Source organism: Vulpes vulpes, chromosome 3 (genome assembly GCF_048418805.1).
Source record: "Vulpes vulpes isolate BD-2025 chromosome 3, VulVul3, whole genome shotgun sequence".
Classification (NCBI taxonomy): Eukaryota; Metazoa; Chordata; class Mammalia; order Carnivora; family Canidae; genus Vulpes; species Vulpes vulpes.
In genome coordinates, this window is record NC_132782.1 from 94,243,516 (window position 1) to 94,267,905 (window position 24,390).

General features: G+C 49.5%; 1 protein-coding gene across 1 annotated transcript; it reads right to left on the reverse strand.

Annotated features, from left to right (window-relative positions):
* Positions 1-3,501: 3,501 nt before the first annotated feature.
* On the reverse strand, positions 3,502-24,390 carry C3H16orf82 (chromosome 3 C16orf82 homolog). Its single transcript, XM_072751288.1, has 2 exons — positions 24,361-24,390; positions 3,502-4,023 (listed from the first exon to the last, which is right to left on the reverse strand). The coding sequence occupies exons 1-2, from the start codon at positions 24,388-24,390 to the stop codon at positions 3,502-3,504; spliced, it is 552 nt and encodes a 183-aa protein (XP_072607389.1).

Below are 24,390 nucleotides of genomic sequence, written 5' to 3' on the forward strand. Positions count from 1 at the left end.
TACTTATGTTCATACAGAAACCTGTACGTTAATGTTTATTACTCGCTTCGTAACCTCCTCGATTGGGAAACAACCCAAATGCCTCTCAACCAGAGAACTGATGGACTGTGGAACATTACTCAGCACTAAACAGACAATGTGGCTGTTTAAATGGCTAAGTGAAGGTGGCAGGCTTATAAGGCTCCTATGTACTGTGTGATTCCACGTGTGTGACATTCTGGAAAACCGTACGGACAGGAAACTGGTCAGCAGTGCTGGGGTGGGAGGAACTGACCAAAAGGGGCAAGAGGGAGATTTTGGGGGTGTGATGAAACTTATTTGGTATTCAGGGTGTGGTGGCAGATGCCTGACCATCATGTGCATGCTTGTCAAAAATCATAGAACCGTACGCAAAAAAGGGTAAATTTACTGCGTGTGAATTCCAACAGGTTTGAGGTGGTATATATCGAGGTTTTGAAGGAAGTAGCAGGAGTCCAGGGAAGGGAAATGTATTTAGGTCAGTTTGTTGAAGATCCTTGAATGCTGTGTCAGACCCTTTGGACAGTAGGAGGAATCGTAAGTTTTTAAGCAGTTAAGGAATATAGGTAGATTTTTGTGTCAGAAAGATCTCTGCATTCTCTGTTCAGGAGCAGAAGCCTTTGAGTGTGTGGTCCTGCAACTACCTTCAGAAATGTTCATTGACTCCTCCCTCTTTTTGAAAAGAATTAGAATCTGTGACTAATATTGAAAAATCAGGAGATTTTACATAGAATTCTGGATTTCTGGCTTGTGTTTAGACAGGGTGCATGTTCTCCAGTGTGCCAGAGCTCCATACCTATGTCAGTTTTAGGCTCCAGGGGGCTAAAGGGCATTTGAGGGGGAATAGAGCAAGGGCAACGGTGCTTCCCAGCCCTGGCTACACATTATCATCACCTGAGGAGCTTTAAACACTTCTGATGCCCGGGCATCTGTATCTTGTAATTGTTCCCAAGGTGGTCCTGCTGTGCAGCTGGGGCTGGGAACCACTGGTCTGGGGGGCAGGGAAGATGACAGCCTGGATAGGGGGTCAGCAGTGGGGGAGGGGAGATGTTAGGGACTGATGGGACCAGGGGCTGAGGCAGGGGCAGGCTCCATTGTGACCCTCAGGGGCTGAGGCAGGGGCAGGCTCCATTGTGACAAGGGTCCCTGCTTGAACAATGGAGGGGGATGATGCTGTTTGCTGAGAAGGGATGCAGGAGGCAGCGGTCAGGGGAAGGTGGTGAGCTCGTTTTGGCCACGCTGTGTCCAAGGAGTCCAGGCTGAGGGCTCCAGTGTGCAGTGCTCAGCTTTGCTGTGCCTACAGCTTTGCCTCTGTGCACCCTCTGCCCACCTCTGAGAAAGGAGAGCAAGGCAGCGATGGGGGTGTGAGGAGGTGAGGCAGCCCCGGAGCCTGCCGGGAGCTTCTCTGGTCTGCCTAGGTCATGAGTGCTCTGCTCCTGCTGAACGACTTGGCCTAGACGAGGAGGACACGTGGTGCTCTCCAACCGAGAGAGCTGGGTTGATGGCTGAAACCTATCAAACCATCTGCCGATCCATCCTGACTTCTAAGCAGATGCTATGGTTCTATTGCTATGGTTCTATTGCTTTTTGTGTTTTTTTTTTGTTTTTTTTGGTCAAGAATACATTGTCCATGTTAGCAGTCCTGATCTTTGTGTGCCTGTGAGTGAAGCAAGGCAGAAACCGCCATGCCCATTTTATAAACGAGGAAAGGGAAGGGTCTAAACATTTAGTACGGCATAGAAGGTACTTAATATATATTTTCACATAACCATCCTACCTATGCATGAAATAGGGGTTATTGTTCCCATTTTCTAGGTGAGGAAACCAAGCTCATAAATGTTAAGCATTTTGCCCCAGATCACCAGCTGGGAGGTAGCAAAGCTGGCAGCTAAGCCCTCCTCTCAACATAGTTCTTTGGTGTGTTTGCATTTCACTGCTGACTCGGCCGGGAACACACACGCATACACACACTCACAGCCTCTCCAGACACCTTTTATTGTCTTTGGTGCCCCCTCCGCTTTCTTTCTGGAACCTAGTGGACGTTTTTGTTGACTGTTCTGACTTCCAGTCCTCAGTGGACACCCTCACTCCCCAGGGTCTGTGTGGTCAGCCCCCAGGGAAGGGCTTCATTGTCCTGAGAAAGGGCAGACAGAGGCCTCAGTCTTCCCACCCAACTAGGACATGTTCGCTAAATGGTCCAGAGCTGACTCATCCCGGCCATTCTTGGCTGGGTTGGCTTCTGACACCATTAAGGATTGATCATGGCATTGTCTTGCCATAGGAAGCACTGTCCAACCGTCTCCACAAAGACGATCTCTGGCCTCCCTTCTTGTCTCATCCTCCTCTGAGATGCACATAGAGATAGATAAGGGGCACTGGGGAGCGTTTGCTTCTGGGAAGTTTCTGGGCTGAAGCTACCTGGAAACGCTGCTCAAAATGAAAGGGAAAAGCTCTCTTGGAGGATGCTCTTCAGGGATGGGGTTCCTGGAACACAGCCGTCATGAGTGTCCTCTCTGAATGCTGCTGGCTCTTGTGGGCAGCACATCTGACCGAGCTTGACAGGGATCCAGCAACCCCAAGGCTGCGGTTCCCCGCGGTTGGTGCTTCCTTCAGCTGGCTCTCGACATGGACAGTTCCGGCTGTGGCTGGTGCTTGCTTCTTCGGAGCTGATCACGGTTGCTATTGGTTATAGATGGTGTTCATCGCTTAGCATGGTTTCTTCATGGGAGTTTCTAACTTCAGATGGTTCTAAATAGAGTTGGTTTGCTGCTGATCACAATTGTCCCCACCAATGAGTTTTGGCACCGGTGGTCCCACCTCGATGTTTCTCAATACAGATGGTTTTGTCATTGATGGTTTCTGTCAGGGATGGTTGGTCACTGGGGCTCACAATGGCCAGGGGGGTTGATGCAGGTAGGCCTAGCATCGATGGCTCTTCATACAGATGTCCTCAACAGTGCTTCTCAGTAGAGATGGTCTCACCGTCGATTGCTGATTGTCAGTGTGGATGGTGCTCATCATCAATAGTTCTCGCTACACGGGACCCTGCTACAAATGAGGCTTCTCCATGGTTCCGAACTGTCAGTGTATACTTTTTTAAAGGCATTTGTATTGGCAATAACCACTCTGGGTGAAGTCTAGATTGGCTGGGTCCTCACGTCTGTATTTTTCAAGAACCTGGTGGCCAATGGGCCTGCTCATAAAGGCATACACATCTGGGCAGGCTGCTCCCCCTTGGCAACCTGGTCACCAGCTTTGACCTTGCCCCCAGCCTTGTCCTCCTGAGGACTGGTGTTACTTTGCACACCACTTTGCACATTGCCGTCCACTGGGATGTTCTGGCAGCTGCTGGCCTGGCTGGTGGGAAGGCTGCTGACGGAGCTGAGCAGCCCACTACTCACCCGGTAGTTCAAGGCACTGCTGCCCAGGCTGATGAAGCTCATGCTGGTCAGGCTGCTGTCCCTGCTGCTGGGCAGGCTGGTCTCACTTTTCCCCTCCAGTCTGCTTGATGCTGTGGGCTTGGCTGGCTAGCTGGTTCCTTATCTGGCTGGGCGAGTAGATAGCACACAGCTGGCTGGTCGGGGCCCTGCCGGCCTGGGTGAGGAGCCTTCTCTGCAACCTCAAGATTGGAGTGCTGCCCAACAGGCTGACCTCACTGTTCTCCTCATCCCCTGCATATCCACTGCTCAACAGGCTGATGTCACTGTCATTGCATTTCCCCAAGCTGGACTGTTGCAGGCTCAGCAAGCCGCTCTCACTGCTCCATGGGTTTCTTAGGCCACCCCCTGAAACTCTCAGGGGCTTCTGAGTTGCTCCTGTGTCATGGTGTGGCCAAGTGGGTGGCTGGGACTCTACGCTGGGGGGCGAGAGGCTTGGAGCTTGGCCCTGAGCATTCCAGGCAGCAGACTCCCCGTTTCTACCCTGGAGGAAGGTGGGGGGCAACTGATCTGGTTTATCCAGGGGGAGGAGGCCCTGGGAGGCCTGTGAGTGGTGTGTCTGGCTTATCTGGGGAGAGGAGGCTCAATTTATAGGGTGGCCTTTCAAAGGGGAGTGCTCTGATTGGCTGGCCCGGTTCCCATGGTGATGGGTTTATGAGGTGGGGTGGGGTGGGAGGGAGAACAATGCTGACCTGGCACCAGTTACATCAGTGGCTGGGGCTGGAGGTGGGCAGGAAGGGGCTTAGGGCCAGAGAGTGTGGCGAGAACCACCTTGCTGGGGACATTGCATGCAAGGCCTATGACCTCGGCTTTGTCATGTCAGGAGGCCTGGTGTGTATCCCAGCTGAGCCCCTTCTGAGCTGTATTTCTTTAGGATGCCACTTCTTCCGAGCCTCTTGTTCCATGCTGAGAACTTTGGGAGGACAGAGGGAATATGACAGTCAGGAGTTTATCCTAAACTCCGTGCCAGACCTCCAAGGCCCCGGCTGGTCTGGCTCCTCTCTCTCAGCCTGGTCCCACATCACACCCTACTCCTTCCTCACCTCGAGGGGGGTCACACTGGCTGTTTTCTTATTCTGAGCTCTGGCTGGCTGTAGGGCCTTTGCACTGGCTATTCCTACCACCTGGAATGCTCTTCCCTCAGCCCCTTGGCCTTCAAGCTTCACCTCAAGTGTCCCCCGGGAAGTGTCCCTGGCCTCTACAACAAGGTCCCTCTATAATTTTTTTTGTCACTTCCTAATTTATGTGCCTCGTGGCATCAAACACAGTTTGCGAGTCTTTTTATGTGTCGGTTACTTCCTGCCAGTTCCCTCTGCTAGATATCTTAGTGAGGGCAAAGATTTTGATCTCTTATTGTCTGCTGTGACTCCGATGCCCAGCATACTGCCTGACACATAGTAGATGCTCATTAGACATTTGCTGAATGGATGAATGAATGAACTGCTCTGGGGTGTGCATCCCAACCACCTAGGGAACTTTTAAAAAACATGTTTGGATTTCCTAGGACCATGGTTCTCTACCCTGGCTCTACATCAGGATGGCCTACAGATGCCTGGGTCCCACTTACAGAGGTTCTGAGTTAATTGATCTGGGTGAGGCTTTGCACCAGAATTTTAAAATGCTCTCCAGGTGATTCCAATGTGCAGCCAGCACGGAGCACTACCGTGCCAGGAGGCTAGGCTCCGCCTGGTGTGCTTCTCGTTGGTGATTCTGTGTGCTACTCTGGCTAAGTAGCATTGTAGATGAGAACACCTGACAGGGTACTTATTAGTAGATGCTGAATAGATTTCTGCTGAATTACTGGATGAGTCAAAACAAAATTCATTGTCCCCTAAAGGGTTCATAGTTGGGTTTTAAGGGCTTGGGGAATTCACTGAAATTGTAAGCAGAATTTGTGATGAGCTACATATATGCTTTCCCACCAGGAAGGAGTCACAGCTTTTGTCAGATTCTTAAGGGTAGCCGTGATCCGCAAAAGAGCAAGAAGCATAACAACTCAACTGTTGTCTTAGAATTTGGGAGACAGCTGGCCCTGGTGCTTAGCCTGACTGTATAGGTCTAGAGAGGGCCGGCTGGCTCTGCTTGGGATGCAGTGTGTGGGGAGGAGGAAGGCCCTCCTTGGAGAGTGCGCCACTCAGCCCCTTGGCAGTCATCAGTGCGTCTGTGTTAATTATCACTGTCGTCTTTATTATGAATTCCTTTCCTGTTGCCTGGGGCCATTCAGCTTCCCTCTGCTGTACACGGAGGCATCTCTTTTGCTGTGGATATCCTGATCCTTCTGGGAGATATGAGGGGCTTCTCATAGCTGCTAGGGGTCAGAAGGGAAGGGACAGACATGGTGGCTTAGCAGTGATGCCAGAGGAGGTAGTGTGGTGGGACTGAACTGTTGTGAGAAGCAGGGACCAGGTCTAGCTTTAGGGGGCTGGCAGGAGAGAGGCAGGGTTGGGCACCAGGCACGTAGGCTGAGGCTCAGGACTGGCTCTGCCCCTACATGAATACAAAGCAGGGCAGGTGCCCCAGTGCTGGGAATTAATGGGGAGTGTACTGTGACTCACTCCTGTCCCCATCCCACCTGCCCCAGTCACAGTGCACAGTGGGCCACGGGAGTGGAGTGAACACCTGGGGGTTTGTGCTGAGACCAGAACCCCCACCCCTACTCTGGCTTATTTAACACCAGAGTCAGTAGTAGCCCATGGATATGGCCGGACTGTGTCAATAGCTGTGGCTTGACCCAACACTCTCCTTCTGGAAGTCTCTCTTGGTTGCTTGTGAAGTCTTGGGAAGGCATATTAGGTGAGCTTTTCATTCTTGGGTCCAGTCCTCTCATTCCTATGTACACCTGAAGCCACCTGAGGGTGGTGCCCTTGTCCCTCTCCAGGCTAGGGGTCAGACCAGAGCTGACCTGCTCAGACGCTGTTTCAAGATACCCTCAGGGGGCAAGTGCTTGAGGGCCAAACAGAGCAGCACCCTTCTGAGTGCATGGTCCCAGAGCCTCAACACTCCCATGTCTGGGGAGAAGTGGGTTGGAGGGTGCTTCTCCACAAGGCCCTTTCTCTTTCTGTGGGCCAGGTATCAGCTACCTCTCTGATTTCCAGTCTTTCTTGCTGTTTGCCCCACCTCGAAACCTCTCCTGTGCCCCCACACACATTCCAACCTCTTTCTCCAGATTCCCTTTCCCTCAAGACTTTCAGATACTTCATACAGATGATGGACCCACAGGACCTCAGCCTGCATCCCGGGCAAGACTCAGACAGGAAACCTGGTGACAGACCCCGTGATCTGTACATCCCGGAGACTGGCCCTTTCCTGATATGACAGACAATGCTCTGTGTTCAGCAAACCATCTTATTTCTCCTAGGCCTGTAGAAACACATGTCACCCTTCTAGGCCTGAGATAGAAACACCTCATGTACATCTGCCTCTCTCTTCCCTTTCTTCTTCTTCTTCTTCTTCTTCTTCTTCTTCTTCTTCATTTATTCATGAGAGAAAGAGAGAGAGAGAGAGAGAAAGACAGAGACAGAGACACAGGCAGAGGGAGAAGCAGGCTCCATGCAGGGAGCCCGACATGGGACTTGATCCCGGGTCTCCAGGATCATGCCCTGGGCCAAAGGCAATGCCAAACTGCTGAGCCACCCAGGCTGCCCTCTCTTCCCTTTCTGCAGAGCCCTGGGAAGCCAAGCACTGAACATGGCAGGGCCTCCCAATGGCTGGAGCCTTAGTCCCCGAGTAGCTGTGTACATAGAGAACCCCTGCGCCCCACCAAATATATTTGTAATGTCAGTGGGCAAGAAGAGATGTCTGTGCTAAGCCACCAAGATGGGGGATTTGTTACCACAGCAGAGTGAGCTTTACACACCTATGTGCCACGTGCTCAGACACTGCCAATGCATTTCATTGGACTGAGCTTTATTTCTGAAGGTGTCTGCAGGGGCTTCTGGGCTGCCTTCCTGCCCCAGCGTCTACCCTCAGCATCTCAGCATCTGTGTGCCCTGATGGGGATGAGAAAGAGCTTCAGTAGCCCAGAAATGCAACCCCCTCTATATTTATCCCTAATATTCCAGCAGAAGCCCTGGCTAAGTCAGGCATTAGTTCTCTGAGTATGACACACTGGGATGACTTCTAACTCAGATGTTTTTCTGGTTTTCATTCATTCATTCAACAAATATTTCCTGACATCCTGTTTCTCCTTCCCTTCCACCAATACTTGCTGAGTGCCTGCTCTGTGTCAGGCAGTGGGCAAGGCTCTGACCTCAGAGATGGGTAGACAGATGTAAACAAGTATCTGTTGTGTGATCATAAATGTGAGAAGGCAAATAGAGCAGGGACACAAGGACAGAGATTGAGGGTATGTGTGTACATGTGTGTGATGTACTTGTCTTTATGTGCCTGTGACCATCCCGGGCCACTGTCCCTCAGGCAGAGCCAGCTGGCCCCAGGAGAAGAGGTCATAGAGGCAGCCATGGGGAGGCTGGGATCTGTGGCTCCAGTGAGTTGGAAGACAGTGGAGACTTTTCAGCATTCATAGGTGAACTGGAGTTTGAACAGGCTGCTGTGGTGGTGGGGGGGCGGTAGTTGGGACAGGCATGGTGCGTCTGAGAGCTAGTCAGGCTATAGCACAGGAGTCCCAGGAACAACAGGAAGGGCCCAGACCAGAGCGGTAGGAGAGCTGGGCAGCAGTGCTGGGATCTGGGGTGTATTTGAAAGGCAAGTCTCAGGGCTCATTGAGGGATGGGATGTGGGGGTTAGTAGAGGAAGAGCAGGGTCAAGGCCAGGTGTGGAGTCCAGGGTCCTCTGGGTTATGGTCTTCTAGAAACAGCTCAGCTTCCTTCTGAAGCACATGGAGTGATGTGTAGCTTCGTAATGACCCAGACAGGGGCAGAGCCTAGTGACTTAGAAGTCAGATGAACATGAGCTTGAGTCTCAGCTTCCCCACTTTAGAGTCATGCTTAAAGATGTCCCAAATGAATGGTGAAGGTTACATCCTCCACAAACATGAACTGAGAGGAAATAAATGCAAAGTGCCCTGTGAGACCCTCCAGAGACAGCCAGGAAGAAGTCCCTCCCTGGTAGACCCCACAGTCAAGTGTGGGTTGGGGCCACAGGCCCCTGGGGCAGGAAGTGGATGGGAGGGTAGCCTGGACAGGGCTCTGTGAATAGCAGAACATCCCTCTCCATCTTGGGGCTCTGGCATCCTGCAGATCACATCCCGTGTCCTCCATCTGTGGCATCCTGTGGCCAACCTAACCTCTCTGAACCCCAGCTTCCTGGCCTGGGAAATGGAGCAACACTGGTTAAAGCACTCCCCGGAGGGACGCTCTGAGGACAGGAAGCACCTGGACAGGGTCTGCCCAGAGCTTCCAGCACACATCGCTGCTGCCCAGCACTCATGGAACCTTCTACTTCAAGATGGAATATAGGTGTTGGTGTGAAAAAATACATAAATGCATACACAAGTATATTTAAACACATATATGAACATATATGTAAGTACGTATGTATATGTGTGCAAACACATTCACAGTATATGTGTTTATATATGAATACATAGGAATATGTGTAGGTGAATTCATAATATATATCCGTATGCATATATACATAGGTAAGTATATCCACATGAAGACACATCTAAGTGTAGTAAATGTGCACACTTTTGAAACCACAAAACCCTCTGGCCCTCAGCATCACCCTCCGGGAGCATCCACTCTCCCCTGAGGTTCTCCACGCAGAGGGCTCTTATCCCAGAGCCTCCCCTGTGATCCTCTGATAGATGCCTTGTTCTCTTTCCAGGAGCCCCCATCATCTGGCTCCATGTGGATGAAGACCTGCATTTATTGCCTTTACAGTCGTGTGCTCCCTGGACAGTGAGATGAGTGCTCCACCAAGAGACAGAGTCAGCGCAGGCAGGTAAGCACAGGGACCTCCCTGGACCAGTGCTAGGGCCGTAGAAGGACCACAGAGGGAGGACATGTTGCACATTGGGCACTGAGCTGGATGTTGGCGTGCATGGTCTCGTTTCACCTCATTCCATTCTCCATCTGCACCAAAGCCCAGCTCCTGACTATCTGACTTGGCTGCTGGGCAGTGCTTGTCATGGGGAGAGGGGGAGGCATTTCTGGGGGCCTGACATGGTGGGCATCTCCCTACTCAGGTGCAACTTGGCCCTTGAACAGGTGGATTCCCGATGGCAGGATCTTGGACTTTTCTACCTTCTCTGGAGAGCAAGACAGGGAGAGCCAGCTTAACCATGGCCTGGAGAGGTGATCTGCCAGGAAGAAAGGTAATTCTTCCTCTGGGTGGGTCACATGATTGATTCCCCCCTCCCCAAGCTGTTAAAATTATTTAAGATCTACAAAAATGAAAAGGGAAGAATAGGATGAAAACATCCTTGTCATCCTTGTGCTCATCACTCAAGAAAGAAGACAATACTGATAAACTCCAAACCCATTTACTGCTCCCCATGGCATTTCTCTGTGGCAATCCAGAATCTCATGCTCACCATTGAACTTGGTGCACACTGAAAAGGATGTACCCCTAAACCAACATGGAATTGTTCTACATGCTATCAATCTTGATATAAATGGCATTCTTTATGTACGCTTCTACAACTTATGTTCAATATTGTGTGTGATTCATCCGTGCTACCTGCGTGGCTCAAGTTCATTTTCACTACCATAGAGTATCCTATTGATGAGTGTCATAATTCATCCATTCTAACTGTTGAACATTTAGGTCATTTCCCCCTTCTCCCTCGCAATAAGCGTGCCTCTGTGTGTGTCTCTCACATGATATTTCCCTTACGGATTTCTGAGAAGTCTCCTCCCAAACAGACTGTGAAAGCTTCAACTTGTTTTAATTGCACATAATGAATAGAGCAGACACCTCTCCCCAACCCCTGGGCCTCATCGTCTATCTGAATGTTTCTGTGAGGTTCAGCTTAGGGATGGGCCGAACCACTGGGATATCTTCAGCGTGCATTACTTGGTCATAAAACATGGCCATTCAGAATGTTCAGCTTTAGCCGAAGATGAGGTCACAGAGTTGCCCCACATGGGTGGGGTGGGGGGTGGTGGCAGGAAATGGGGGGAGGCTGGGGGCACTGAAAGCCCAGGGCTCTTCACCCAGTTCCTGGAATCTGTGGCAAAACAATTGTCTTGTGTTCTTGGTGTGAAAGGGGAGAGGCTGCCTAAGGATGAAGAGGGGCACACGCATATTCCCAAGAACAAACGTGAGAACTGTACAGCACCTGAACCGAGCACTCAGTGTCTGAAGCCAGAGGTGGGAGTTCAAATCCAAGATGTGCTGCTTATCAGCTGTGATCCTGGGCAAGTGGCCTAACCTTCCTGCCTTGGTTTGAGTTCCCTCCAAAGCAGCCCTAAGGCATGGACTTGGATCCAGTAGTCCATTTAGGAAGTGGTCCCAGGAAGCCCCGTGAAGAGATGGGGCAGCAAGACAGAGAAGGAAGGAAGGAAAGCCAGTGAAGGCGGTGTCATAGAGAAGGTGCCAGTAGGCTTGGGCCTCTGTTTCTGGGTCCATCAGATGCTGCGTGGGGTACCTCTCAGGCTTGGCCTGCAGGTTAGCCATCAGCTCCCTGAGCAAGCCTCTGGGGTGTCTGAGGAAGCCCTGAGGCAGAGAGGGACAGAGGGAGGAGGGTGGCAGACGCAGTGCTTGGGTAAGAAGCCGTCACTCAGCACTGTCTGTACCTGAGGCTCATCCCAGAGGATCAAGAGGACATGGATGGGGGCATGTCTGCTAGAGTTGTCTTGTCTGCAGGGTGATTGTTCCATAGGTTGTAGTGATGATTCTGTGAGGCAAGTCAGCACTCAGGAAGCACTAAGTATCAGTACTCCTTATGCTCCCTTGTATGCCTCCAGAAGATGAAGGTTGTGGTAGGACCTGCTTGGAAATGGAAGCCCAGAGAGATGAGGTAAATAGGCCCTGGCCACCAGAGTCTTGGATAGCAGGCCCACGATTTGGACCTGAAGGCCTTCTTAGAGGATGCCGTATCTCATACTCTGGGGGCTTCAGGCTGCAGGGCATGGAGAGGTCAGCACCCCCAGAGCTGGATGCCAGGTGGCTGTTTGCCTCGTCAGCCTCAGGTGGCACATAAGTACCGACTGGAGCGGGTCTCAGGAGACCAGCAAGGAGACAGCAGGGTCCCCCGCACCAGGTAGGGAGTGTGTGTGGGGGTCCCCTCTCTGGCTAGCAGAGGCCACTGAGCACAGAACACAGTGCAGTAACCAGTCTGTGCGAATCAATGTCTCCATTCAGCACTTGACTGAGAGGGTTTCTGGGATGTGGGACTTTCTGTTTTAAACTCAACAGTACTGAGAAACCTGGGACGAGTTGGCCATCCTAACCTGAAGTCACATATAGTCAAAATGACCCCAGAAAACCTATTTGATCTGTCGGGCCCACAGTTTTGTGAAGAGATTCCTCCTCAGATATTCTCAGGCATGCTCAGGCTCGATAACTGTCTGGCGAGATGTAAGGTGGTGGGAAGTCCGTTCTCAGATGCCCTGGCATGCCAGCCCCTAGGCTCTGAACTACCCACAAGTCCTTGCTGGTGTGGTGGCTGTGGCAAGGGCTCTGGGGTGTGGGCTCTGGGGTCACACAGACATGGATTCCACCCAGGCCCTGCCTCCTTCAAGCTGTGCCACCTGGTCAAGTTATCCAAACCTCCTCAGCCTGGGTTCCTCTTTCATGCAAGAGGGCCAGTAAATGCTCTTGGTATTCTTGAGGTCAGGGAGCGTGTGTTCGGACACTGCTGAGTCCCCAGAGCCTGCAAGAGGCTCTTGTGTTCCAGAAAGTTTTGCTGAATGGGTAAAGCATCTAGAGCAGTGATGGATACTTGGAGAGTTCATTATGTTTAATTACTATTCTTATTCTGTTCTGATACAAAAACCTCTTTGTCATCAACAGAAGGCAAGGTAGACTTGCTCATATCGGGGGTGAATGAAATGACGGGGGTGGGGGGCGTTATACCTTAAGCAGGTGCTGCGTCCTAAAGCCAGAGGGATTTGAATGCGTGTTGGGTGGGATTCTGGTTGCTGGGGTGTGGTGTCAGGATGGAGGGAGCTTTGGGGAGCAGCCCGGGCTTATGAAGTCCCAAGTTACAGATAAGGAAACTGAGTCTCGGGGGAGAAGGAGATGTCCTAAGGCCACATGGCTGGCATATAGCAGAGCTGGGATTTGACCCAGTCTTCTGGCTCCCAGTCCAGTCTACTCTGAGAGGCACCCAGGGATTACAGGTTTGCAGGAGAAGTGCCTGAGCCATGAAGCAAGTGGAGGGGAGGATGGGTGTGGAAAGTGTGTGGGGCTGCATGCCCAGGGATATAGGGAGTGGCAGATGGCACTGGCATGGAGCCATTGCCTCTGGGCATGCTGGATTCTGGTGCCTCGGTTTCCCTAATGGTAAAGGGAGGCAATGCTGCCAAATGCCTCTCTCCCTGGGCTTTTGGGGTACAGATGGGGAGCCCCCCAAACTCCTGGAGAAGAAAACATCACCCAGTCTGAAGATGGGCCCTGGCTGCCTGCCCTCTGGCTCCCTGGTTCTTCTCAATTAACAGCCCCCCGCCCCAACACCGGGCGGCTCACAGGCAGAGTGCACCAGCAAGGGGCTGGCCCCAAGTTAGCACAGCCGGGGCTGTCCTTGGAAAGGGGCCACCACTGAAGGGCCAGCTTCATTTTCATCAAATTATTCCTCCACGTTCGCAGAAAGGAGGAATTATTGGCAGAAAATGAGGATAGAAAACCCCGCTAGAGCTGAGCACCTTCTAGGGGCACTGAACACTGAGCACTTGGAAGCATTCCAGCAGATTGGTTCATTTTTAATGGTCGAGGACTATAGTTCATCTGTTAATTCAAACGAGGTGACATAATATCTTTCATTTGGACTTACTACCAGCACGGTGGTGATTCGGCTCCCAGCATTCTCTGGGCAGGATCCTCTGTCATTACTGCCCATTTTCTGTTTCTGGCCAAATTGAAAGTCCGCGGGAAGGGCTGCAGCCTTGGAAAGGAGAGATCAACCGAGAATAGGTCACATCGGGTATTAAGGAATGAAAATGAATTCATTCTTTCCTCCTTGAATAAGCAGCTGTGCTTGCGTCTCTGTGATCCATGAAATAGGCTGTCAGGAAAAGAGGAAATGGGCTGCATTTGAACTTCACCTGCTGATGCTGCCCCGTCGCCCTGGAGACGGGCACTGCAGCCCGGGCAGGGGCAGGGCCGAGGGGCGCTCAGCCTTGAGGGGCACCCACCCCATGCCAGATGCCTGGCTTCAGCAGTCCTGGGAGGGGAGCTGCCCGAGTATCCCCATTTTGTGGATGAGGACAGCAAGGCTCCAAAAGATCCAGAGACTTGCTCCGGGTCATTTAGGCACAGGACCTGGCTTCCATCTGAGGTGCCCAGCGTTACAGCTGTGAACTTGGCCTGGAGAACCTTGAACCGTCACTCTCCCGTGGGCAGGCTGCTCAGCGTCAGGTGTCAACGGGCCACATGGTAGAAATCCCCACTGTTGCTGCCCTGAGGTGAGGGCGACAAGAGGGAATGGACATGATGGGCTTGACACTGGGCTCCCTGTAGAGTGACTGCTCACAAATGTCTTTGTTGTTACAAACTTCTGCTTTTCCATGTGTGAGATAATGGAGTGCAAGAAGGAAGCCCAGAAAGCAAGTGACTTCCCCTAAGACCTAGTGCAAGTGGGTCACGGGACTGGGAGCCCTCCTTGGAGTGACCCAGGAGTCCCTGTTCTTTCTTCTACACTGGGTAGTAGAGAGCTTGGGGTGGGGAGGGGGTTTTGAGATGTTGATAATGGAATTACCCCTTGTCTGCTCTTTGCCTCCCTAAGACCGTTCACCAGCCCTGTGTATTTGACTCGGTTACTTGGTTCATTGTTTGTCTCCCACTCATCCTGGCACTGATGTGAGGGAGGGTTTTGATCAATTTTGCTATTTTGTTCATTGTAGATACTTTTGCATTCATTGTTATTTTTAATAATGTTGTATAAAATACTGGTTATCCTGATTGCTGAGGTTTTTTTTTTTTTGAATCACTCTCTTAAATTTTTCACTTGAGTTGAGTACCTCACTTGCCTTACTCTAGTCCCAGTTCTGCCCTAGAACAGCACCTGTCACCTACTTAAATTTAGTAAAGATTTGTAGAATGAATGATGCCCTATTATGTATCAAGACATTTCCTGGATCCCCAGGGAAATCTTCCAAAGGGAATTCAAACTTCTTTGCATCTGAAGAAAGAAAGCCAGAGCCCCACACTGAGCTGCTTTTACTCAGCTCCATAATCTGGGAATGACTGAGTATTTCTGCTGGTGGTAAACTCAAGAGTAAGGGCGTGTCCCTTCCAGGATTTGATTGTGGAACCAGTTAGAACTCAGAGCTCTAGGACTGCCTAATGGAAGAATGGAATTCAGGAAGCCCATGGGGCTCTGAAAACCAATGTGGAATTTCCTGCTGTCATTAGAGACCACTGCACCTGTTCCTCTTCTGGATGTTTCTTGCAATTAAAAGCCACATCAGGTTGTACTGACAATCATTAGTGTAATGAGACCCGGCTGTGCAGTGCCATGAAGCCCCTTCGCCCAGGTTGAGCACCTAGGCGGAGTCAGTTTGAGGTCTGCTGTGATACCTGATGCTCCATTTTGATGAAGTATCAGATCTTGCCTCTACCTTTGGCTTTATTTCCCTCCAAATCTGAGATTCCATCGAGATGCATTTTTCTAATTAAGGCGGGAGTAAGAAATAACCTCCTATATAATTTAAAATGGTAAAATCATCGATACCTTTTCCAGCCTCAGCTTTAAATCTTAGCTACCAATGACTCCCCTATTAAAGGACCTAATTAAATCCATTTTTCAGGACGTCTTTGGCAAATTTCATTTTAGTAAAACTGTAGGTTTTTTTGTCTGATTTGTCTCTGCTCCCCAGAGCTCTCCTGTGAAAATAAGGACAGGGTGGATGCTTGTCTCTTGTGTCTTATACTCACTGGTTCACTTGACAAATATTTACTGAGCATGTGCTATATGCTTTGGCATCGAAGTAGGAGAGAACGAGGGAAGAGTGAAATGAAAATAAAGGGGGATCCCTGGGTGGCGCAGCGGTTTGGCGCCTGCCTTTGGCCCAGGGCGCGATCCTGGAGACCCGGGATCGAATCCCACATCAGGTTCCCGGTGCATGGAGCCTGCTTCTCCCTCCGCCTGTGTCTCTGCCTTTCTCTCTCTCTGTGACTATCATAAATAAATTAAAAAAAAAAAAAAAAAGAAATGAAAATAAATTTCCTGTCTCAATGGCCAGAAGGGAATGGGGCCCATTCATAAATTTATTCAACCAACATGTTTTGAGTCTACTAATAGTCTACTAACTGCTAAGTCCTGGTGTTGGGGTGCTGGGGTGCTGGAGACAGTTCATACTCAATGTAGTAAATACTCAATGTGGACAGGCTAAAGCAGAGGGTACTGTGAGAGCTCAGAGGACAGCTCCTAGCTCAGACTGGGAAGCTAGGGGTCAGGAAGCTTCCCTGGAGCTGAGCTTTAAGGGATAAGTAGGTGTCAGCCATGTGAAGCAGAGAGAGAGAGGAAGATGATGCAGATGGGCAAAAGGCTTGGGAGAATACAGGAAGTGTGGAGAACTTTAAGCCATTCATTGTGGTTAGGACACTGCTTCTCAGCTCTGGGTGCATGTTAGAATCATGTGGAGGCTTTGAAAAATACCAGTGCTTGCACCTCATCTCTGACCATGTCAATCAGTTTCTGGGGGAGTAGGGTCAGGCTTTGGCAACTTTTTTAAAGCTCTTCAGGTGATGGTAGTGCTCAGTCAGGGTTGGGAGTCACTAGGCTAAAGCATGCAAAGCAGTGGGAGGTGAGGCTGGAGAGGTAGGCAGGGGCTAGATCCTGGAGGGAGCTGGAAACCTGTGAAGGGGTTTGAACCTTACTTGTGAGCACTGACATCACTGAAGGGTTGAAGGCAAGGGAAGAAGGAGCTCATATTTGTACTTCAGAAGGAATTACTATGCTAGCAGTGTAGATGATGGGTGGGGCTGGAATCACTGGAGCCAGAGAAGCTGGTAAAGAGGCTATGACAGTGACCTGAACAGGAGATGATGTGGCCTGGGCCTAGGGGATCATGACCTGGGCATGGAGAAGGGAGATATTCAGGAGGGGTTGGGTTGCATAGTGACAGGATTGGGTGGTGAAACGTGCACCCTGGGTGAAGGAGGGGAAGCAGTTTAGGATGGCTCCAAGTGACTTGGATGACTGGGTGGGTAGTTGTGACATTAATCAGGGAGGGGTGAGGAAAGGATAATTTGTGTTCAGGACATTGTGGAGGGATTTGATTGGTAGTTGGAGCTGAGGTCTGATACTTGGAATTGTGCCCTATGTGGACAGAGCAACTGGGAAGTCAACTGTGATTCCTATTGGAAGGTGTCATCCAAGGAGAGTGTGTAACCTCACTATAAGAGAAGAAAGTGAAGGGTGGTGGAGTCTTTAGGAATCTCAATGTTTAGAGGGTAGTTGAAGTTTCAAGGAGCTGAGAAAGAACTTGATGGAGAATGGTGGAGAGGGTGCACTGAATTATTGTCTGAATGGTGAGGGAGCTGGGGTATTTATCCTCCAGTTCTCATCAGTCATTGGTTGAGGGCTGAACCTCATGGGTTGAGGAAGCCTCAGTTCCCAGGCAGGTGGCCTGACAGGTGCATGAGGAGCATGGGCTCTGGCAATCAGATAAAGTTCTTGTGTGAAAAGACAAAGGTGATGGTATTGGACGTTGGATCGACTTAATGCCAACAATAAAAACTGAAGGGATATGGGTAGGGTACCAAAGCATCTGCTACTGAGGGATTTCATTTTTTCCAGACTGAAAATAGTTTGTCATGATTGAATGGAAGGAAGAGAGGAAGAGAGGAGATCACTGATGGAGAGTGGGCCAGGAAGAGATGGAAGGGGTTATGAATACGAATATAAGTGGAGGGCTTAGCTGAAATGATAGGAAGTTGTGGTTTATAAGGAGGAGGTTGGAGTTCAAGCTCAAGCTTGAGCACATCATAATCATGGATGTGGATCGCTGAAGCAGATAGAAAGGGAGATCCATTGGACTTTACCTCCAAGGAGGTGAAAATGGGAACTGGTTCATTCACACTGGATGTCAAAGTCCGCAAGGGCTTGGGGATGGAGAGGAAGACTAAATCAGCTGCCAAGTTATTAATGAGTATTAAACATCACCATGGACCGCCCCCCCCCCCCAGGCCCACTCACAGGGTAGGGTGAACCATTTGTCAACCACTGGGTCCTGGATCTGAGAGGAGCCATGTCAGTCAGAGGAACAGATCAGTCTGAAGAGGCCTTGTCTAACTGGTGTGTCTGGCTGGAGATTTTGGAAAGAAGTCAGAGGACAGAGATGAAAGGTCGTAGTGGTACAGAGAGTCTCAAATTCAAGGGCTAAGCAGAAGGCCTTGGACAGGAACCAGGGTTGGGAACCAGGGAAGTCAATAAGAGGTTGATAGCCAAGTTCAAGATTAGTTGAAGTGCATGGTTCTGGATGAAGGCTGTGGATAAGGAGAGGAAGTAAGGGCTCCTGACTCCTGGGGGAACATGCAGTCAAGGAGATAACCCAAAAGTACAGGGTGCTGACTCTGCTTAGCTTTTCCTTGTTCCCTGATGCTTCGTACCCACCAAACCCCAGAGCTCCTGAGAATCTAGTTAGCCAACCATTGGTGAAAGGCAGTGAGTTCCAACTCTGGAGTCAGATCAAACAGGGAACAGAGAGAAGAAGCCAGAGAACCACATGACTCTGGTGTCATAAAAGCCAAGGGGAGGAAGTTTCAGAAAAAGGAGGTGAACTGCACTGCTGAATATTGCTGAAAGTCAAGTAAGGGAAGGAGTAAAATTTTTATGATGCTTTCATGTTCCTGATGAATAACTTGGAGGACCAATGCTCGTATTATTGGTACAGCAAGTTGGCGGCATGGGCTCTGTGCTAGTTAGCTATTGGTGTGTAAGGAGGAGCTCCAAAATGAAGACATGGCAAAAAGCTGTGAACACTTGTTATTTCTTATGTCCACAGTTTGGTTGTGTCCTTCTGGTCTGGACCAGGTGTGGCTGACCTTGAACAGACTCATTCATGGTCAGCTGGTAGGTTGGCCCGGGGCTAGCCAGTCTAGCATGGCCTCAGCTGAGACAGCTTCTCAGTGTTCCCTATGTCTAATCCTCCAGCAGGCTAGCCCAGTGGTTGTGGTCCAGGCAGAGGAAACAGCATGTGCAAAGACCCTGAGGTGAGAGCAAGCTTGGATGTTTGAGGAAGAGCAAGGAGGCCAGTGTGGCCAATAGCAGCCTGCACAGACAGGGAGGAGGGTGGCAGGAGAGGAGACCGGAGGCTAGTGCTCAGGAGAGAATATCACAAGCACTCTGCAGACTGCTGTAAGGACTTAGGGTTTTTATTTTATTATTACCATGAGACTTGTTTTCTGCTCTGTTACCCTGGCTGACTCTGGCTTGGCTTCCACTCCACAAAAGAGGTTTTGCATCTCATCTGGCCACGTTGCTCCTCCCCTCCTTGTGCTGACAGGTCCTACTTCATGGCCCCACTGCATGATGCAAGGCAGGTCAACATCACAGGTCTAGAAATCACACCACTCTTGCTCCTAAAAACCCCATCCTCCAGGACAGGAGGTTATGGCTTGCAGGCTACATCTGGTCTGCTGCCTCTTTTTGTGAATAAAATGTGATTGGAATGCAGCCATGCCCATTCATCCACCTATTGTCTGTGGCCACTTTTGTGCTACAGTGGCAGAGCCCGAGACATTGTCAAAGAGCTGGATGGCCTGCAAATCCTAAAATATTTATTGTCTGCTCCTTCGGAGATAAAGTTAAACCTTCTGGAACTTAAGAGGGAATGCATTCAATTCTCTCCTGCTTTGAGGGTTGAGAAAGTTCAGGTGGGTGGACTCGCGTCAGGGCAGTGGAAGGGAGCGCTTGCAGACCCACAGGGCACTCTGAGTTTCCAGCATCTTGCCCCTTGACCTTCCTGCCTCCCTGGGCTGACCTGTCGCCTCGCTCCCTCAGAGAGTGGCGCTTCTGATGATGTCTTAGTCTGCTCTGACTGCTACAAAATTCCATAGACTGGGTGGCTTCTAGTTTCTCCCAGTTTTGGCAGCTGGGAAGTCCAAGCTCAAGGTGGCAGCATAGTCAGGTTCTTGGGGAGGCTCGCCTCCTGGCTTGCAGATGGCCAGCTTCTCACAGCGTCCTCATGTAGTTGGGGAGAGGGGGAGGGAGAGCACATGCTCTGGTGGCTTCTTCTTCTTATAAGGACACTGATCTACCATTTGCTTCAACGTGGATGGAACTGGAGGGTATTATGCTGAGTGAAGTAAGTCGGAGAAGGACAAACATTATATGTTCTCATTCACTTGGGGAATATAAATAATAGTGAAAGGGAATATAAGGGAAGGGAGAAGAAGTGTGTGGGAAATATCAGGAAGGGAGACAGAACATAAAGACTCCTAACTCTGGGAAACGAACTAGGGGTGGTGGAAGGGGAGGAGGGCAGGGGGTGGGGGTGAATGGGTGACGGGCACTGAGGGGGGCACTTGACGGGATGAGCACTGGGTGTTATTCTGTATGTTGGCAAATTGAACACCAATAAAAATAAATTTATTATTAAAAAAAGAAAACTCAAACAGAAAAAAATAAAAAGGACACTGATCTCATTCAGGATCTCTAATTTTCATGATCCATCTGGCCTAATGACCACCCCAAGGCCCAGCTTTCCAATACTATCATGTTAGGGCTTAGGGTTTTGACACATGAATTTGGGGGTGGGGAGGACACAAACATTCCATCCATCCCACTGAACATCTATTCTCTTTGTACCTGTGGCTTCTCTTGGAGCAGGGCAGGGTGGGTGCTGTCAAGAGCACAGTCACCCGAATTAGACACACCTGACTTCAAGTCCCTGTAATCTGAGGGAGATTCCAGAACCCCAGCGAAAGAGCTAATGGTAATTCCCCCTCTTCGGGGTGCTGGGAGGCCCAGTGAGCATTGCTTGGACAATGCTTAGCAGGGGTCAGCAAAGAGTAAATGGTCAACTTTGAACTGTATCTACAGAAGGAATGTGAAGAGACCACCTTTTCCCCCTTTGTGGGAAGACAAGAAAAGTCGGTGGCAAACAGAGCCGGTGGCACCATCAAGTCCGTATTCATCCCCCATCTCAATGATTTCTGCAACTCTGGGCAGGAGACACCTGATTTCAGAAAAGCAGGGGAAGGAAAAAATCAATAACTCCAAGCTTGCAGCCAATAAAATCTCAGGAGTGGCAATTTCATCTTTACCGTGCCTGCCCGTATCACTAACAGTGTACTCAACACGAGGGTGGTGAGGAGTTTGGGGTAAGGGAAGCTCGTAAAAATGACCGATGCAGATATTAATGATTTAATCTGCTAATGTGGCGTGGCTGCCTCTGAGAATCCTATTCGTCAGCATCTAGGAACCCATCAGGAGGAGGCTGGGTGAAAAGCGCCGGGGATAGCACGCAGGGATGTGGTACGAATGAAGATGAATCACGGAGCACAGTATTGATTTGCCTTGCCTGGAACGGCTGCTTTCTGTTTGGAAATATGGAAAGCAAATTAATGAATAAATGAGCTGGCTCTGTGAGCTGCGCCCCACTGGGAGCCCTGGTGTTTAAGCCACATATGCCAACAGGCTCTGAGCGCAGACTGGGAAAGGCGGGGTTTGCGCAGAGGGACAGCATGGCTCGGCGTGGTGGTCTGAGAAACCGCACTCGGAAAGGCTTCGGAAAGTAGTGGCAGGTGTCCTGGTGTCAGACAGATTCTTGATTGAATTTTGGCTCTGCTAAAATTCCCACTCCTGCTAGCTGTGGGGCTTGTGAAATCCATGCCATCTCTGTGAACTTTTCTTCCATTGGCAGAAAGGGGGCAGTAGGGGATCAATGGAGGATCACATTAAATTACGAATGTTCTGTATTGGCTCTACCTCTTATATGCGGTGAGTTATAGGACAAGTTTTCTGACCTCTCGGTGCTTCACATATCCCTCCTATCTTACAGAGATAACAACACCTGTCCCTGGAATACAGTGCTTTTATAACTATTCATCATTTGGCAAATACTAAGGACTTACTATGTGTCAAATACTCCTCCAGGTGCCTGGCATAGAGCTGTGTACAAAACAGAGTGAGTGGGCCTGGATGGCTCAGTCAGTTAACTGTCTGACTCTTGGTTTCAGCTCAGGTTGTGATCTTGGGGTTGTGAGATCAAGCCCCATTTAGGGCTCCATGCTCAGTACCAAGTCTACTTGAGACTGTCTCTCCCTTTGCCCCCACCCCCATGCTATCTCTCTCTCAAATAAATAAATAAATCTTAAAAAAAAAAAAACCAAAGCAACAGAGCATCCCTTCTATCATTAAATTCATTATTATTTTTCTTTTTTTAATAATAAATTTATTTTTATTGGTTTTCAATTTGCCAACATACAGAATAACACCCAGTGTTCATTCCATCAAGTGCCCCCCCTCAGTGCCCGTCACCCATTCACCCCCATCCCCCGCCCTCCTCCCCTTCCACCACCCCTAGTTCATTTCCAAGAGTTAGGAGTCTTTATGTTCTGTCTCCCTTTCTGATATTTCCCACACATTTCTTCTCCCTTCCCTTCTATTCCCTTTCACTATTATTTATATTCCCCAAATGAATGAGAACATACAATGTTATTTTTCATTATGACTATCCAAATGCTCCTGCTCCATTTATTGAAAAAAACCATCCTTCCTCCATTGAACTGCTTTTGCATCTTTGTCAAAAACCAGTTGGCCATACTTGCGTGTGGCTCTTTCTGGATCTTCTACTCCATTGATCTCTCCGTCTGTCCCTCTAGTAATCACACACTGTCTTGATTTCTGTATAGTAAGTCTTGAAAATGGGGAGTATGGCTCCTCCTACTTTTCTTTTTCAAAATGTTCAAATTCTACTTTCTTTGCCTTTTCGTATGCATTTTAGAATAGGCTTGCTTATATCTACAAAAAAAATCTTGCTGAGATTTTGATAGGAATTATGCTAAACCTGTATATCAACTTGGGGAGAGTGGATATCTTTACTATGTTGAGTCTTCCAATCCATGAACACGGTATATTTCTCCATTTATTTAGATCTTCTTTGATTTCTTTCATCAACATTTTGTAGTTTTCAGCATAGAATCATCATAATATTTTGCTGGATTTATGCGTAGTGTTTTATTTTTCTAAGCAATTGTAGATGGTATTTAATTTCAGATTCTACTTGTTTATTGCTAGTATATAGAGATGCAATTGATCTTTGTATATTGGTCTTATAAACCCATGACCTTGCTGAACTCATTTTTAAGTTCTTGGAAGAGAGAGAGAGAGAGAGAGAGAGAGAGAGAGAGAGAGAGAGAGAGAGAGAGAGAGTATAGATTCCTTAGAATTTTCCACATGGATAATTATGTCATCTGCAAACAGGGAGTTAGTTTCATTTCTTCCTTTCTAATTTATATGTTGGAATTTATTATTATTATATCAGAAATCCTACACCCAAATGCTTGAAAGGACCCCTGTAGCAGAGACTGGAAAATGGGAGTCCATGCCAGTCAAGAGGGGCTGCTACTACCCAGCTATGTGGGTCCAGATGTCTAGATTGTGTTAAAAGAGATTTTGATGTTGGATTTTCTGATATTTAGATATTGGTAAGTTATTCAAATATTTAAACACCTGTCAGGCCAAACAGAACACATCTGTGGGCTGGAGTGAGTTTGTACCAGTTTGCAACCTGGCATAAAATAGGTGTTCTGTAAACAGAAGCACCTGCTCCTGCTGCCTGATGTCTCAGGTGGGTGGTGCTCAAGAGATGTGCCAGGCTGCACGTGCAGCTGATCTGCTCCAGATTTCCAGGATGGACAAGGAGATGGCAAAGCTGCATCTGAAGGTTTGCTCTGGGATTCTTGTGGCTTGGAACCACCAGGCTGGATGCTTCACTTTCTCTCTGGCAGCAGTATAGCTGTGGCTCTGGTAGGTGAGCTGGGGTGTGTGGCTGCAGAGTAATCTATGACAAGGGCTGATGGCTACAAGGGTGGAGTCAGGACTGGACCAGACAATATCGGGGAATACTATAGGAGGTGGTTGGGTTGTTAGGGGGCAAAATGGGAGATGGAGTAGGAGGAGATGAGAGAGGGCTGAGCATCTGTAATATGCTGAATCTAATGCTAGGTTGGTCCCTCTCTCCCTCCCACACTTCTTCCTTCTATCCTGCCTTCCTTCCTTCTATGCAACATGAATTTACTCAGAGCCCACTCTACACAAGGCCCTGGGCTAGGCATGTTTCTCCCACTTATTCCTTACATACTCCTACAAGATAGACATCACTTCTCCATTTCACAAATGAGGGAGCTAAGTGTCAGGGAGGGTGAATGACTTGCCTGGGGTCCCAGATCTGACTTCAAAGCTTGTACTGAGGGGGGGGGGCACTTAACGGGATGAACACTGGGTGTTACTATATGTTGGCCAATCGAACTCCAATAAAAAAAATGTGGGAAAAAAAAAAAGCTTGTGCTCTTTGCATCACATTCACCTTCACCTCAGCGAATGGCACAACAGACACTCTCGTGTACTCTAGCAGTCTGGTTCCCAGAGCTCCCATGGGGAGCGAGGAATGCAGCAGGAGCAGAGTTCAGATGGCTGCTGGGCCCATGAGTCAGGCCGACCATGAGCTGGGTTTGGGTTGTCTATGGAATGTCACGTGGCACCAGCAGGAGAACCTGGGACCACTATCCTTCTGTAACTCCTCTACAAATAGACAGGAATCAGGCAGTGCCCTAGGGTCTTAACCCTGTCCTCACTCATGGAGTGATTGAAAAAAGGAGACCTGAGTACCGGGCCCAGGGAGGCTTTGTCCAGGGCCAT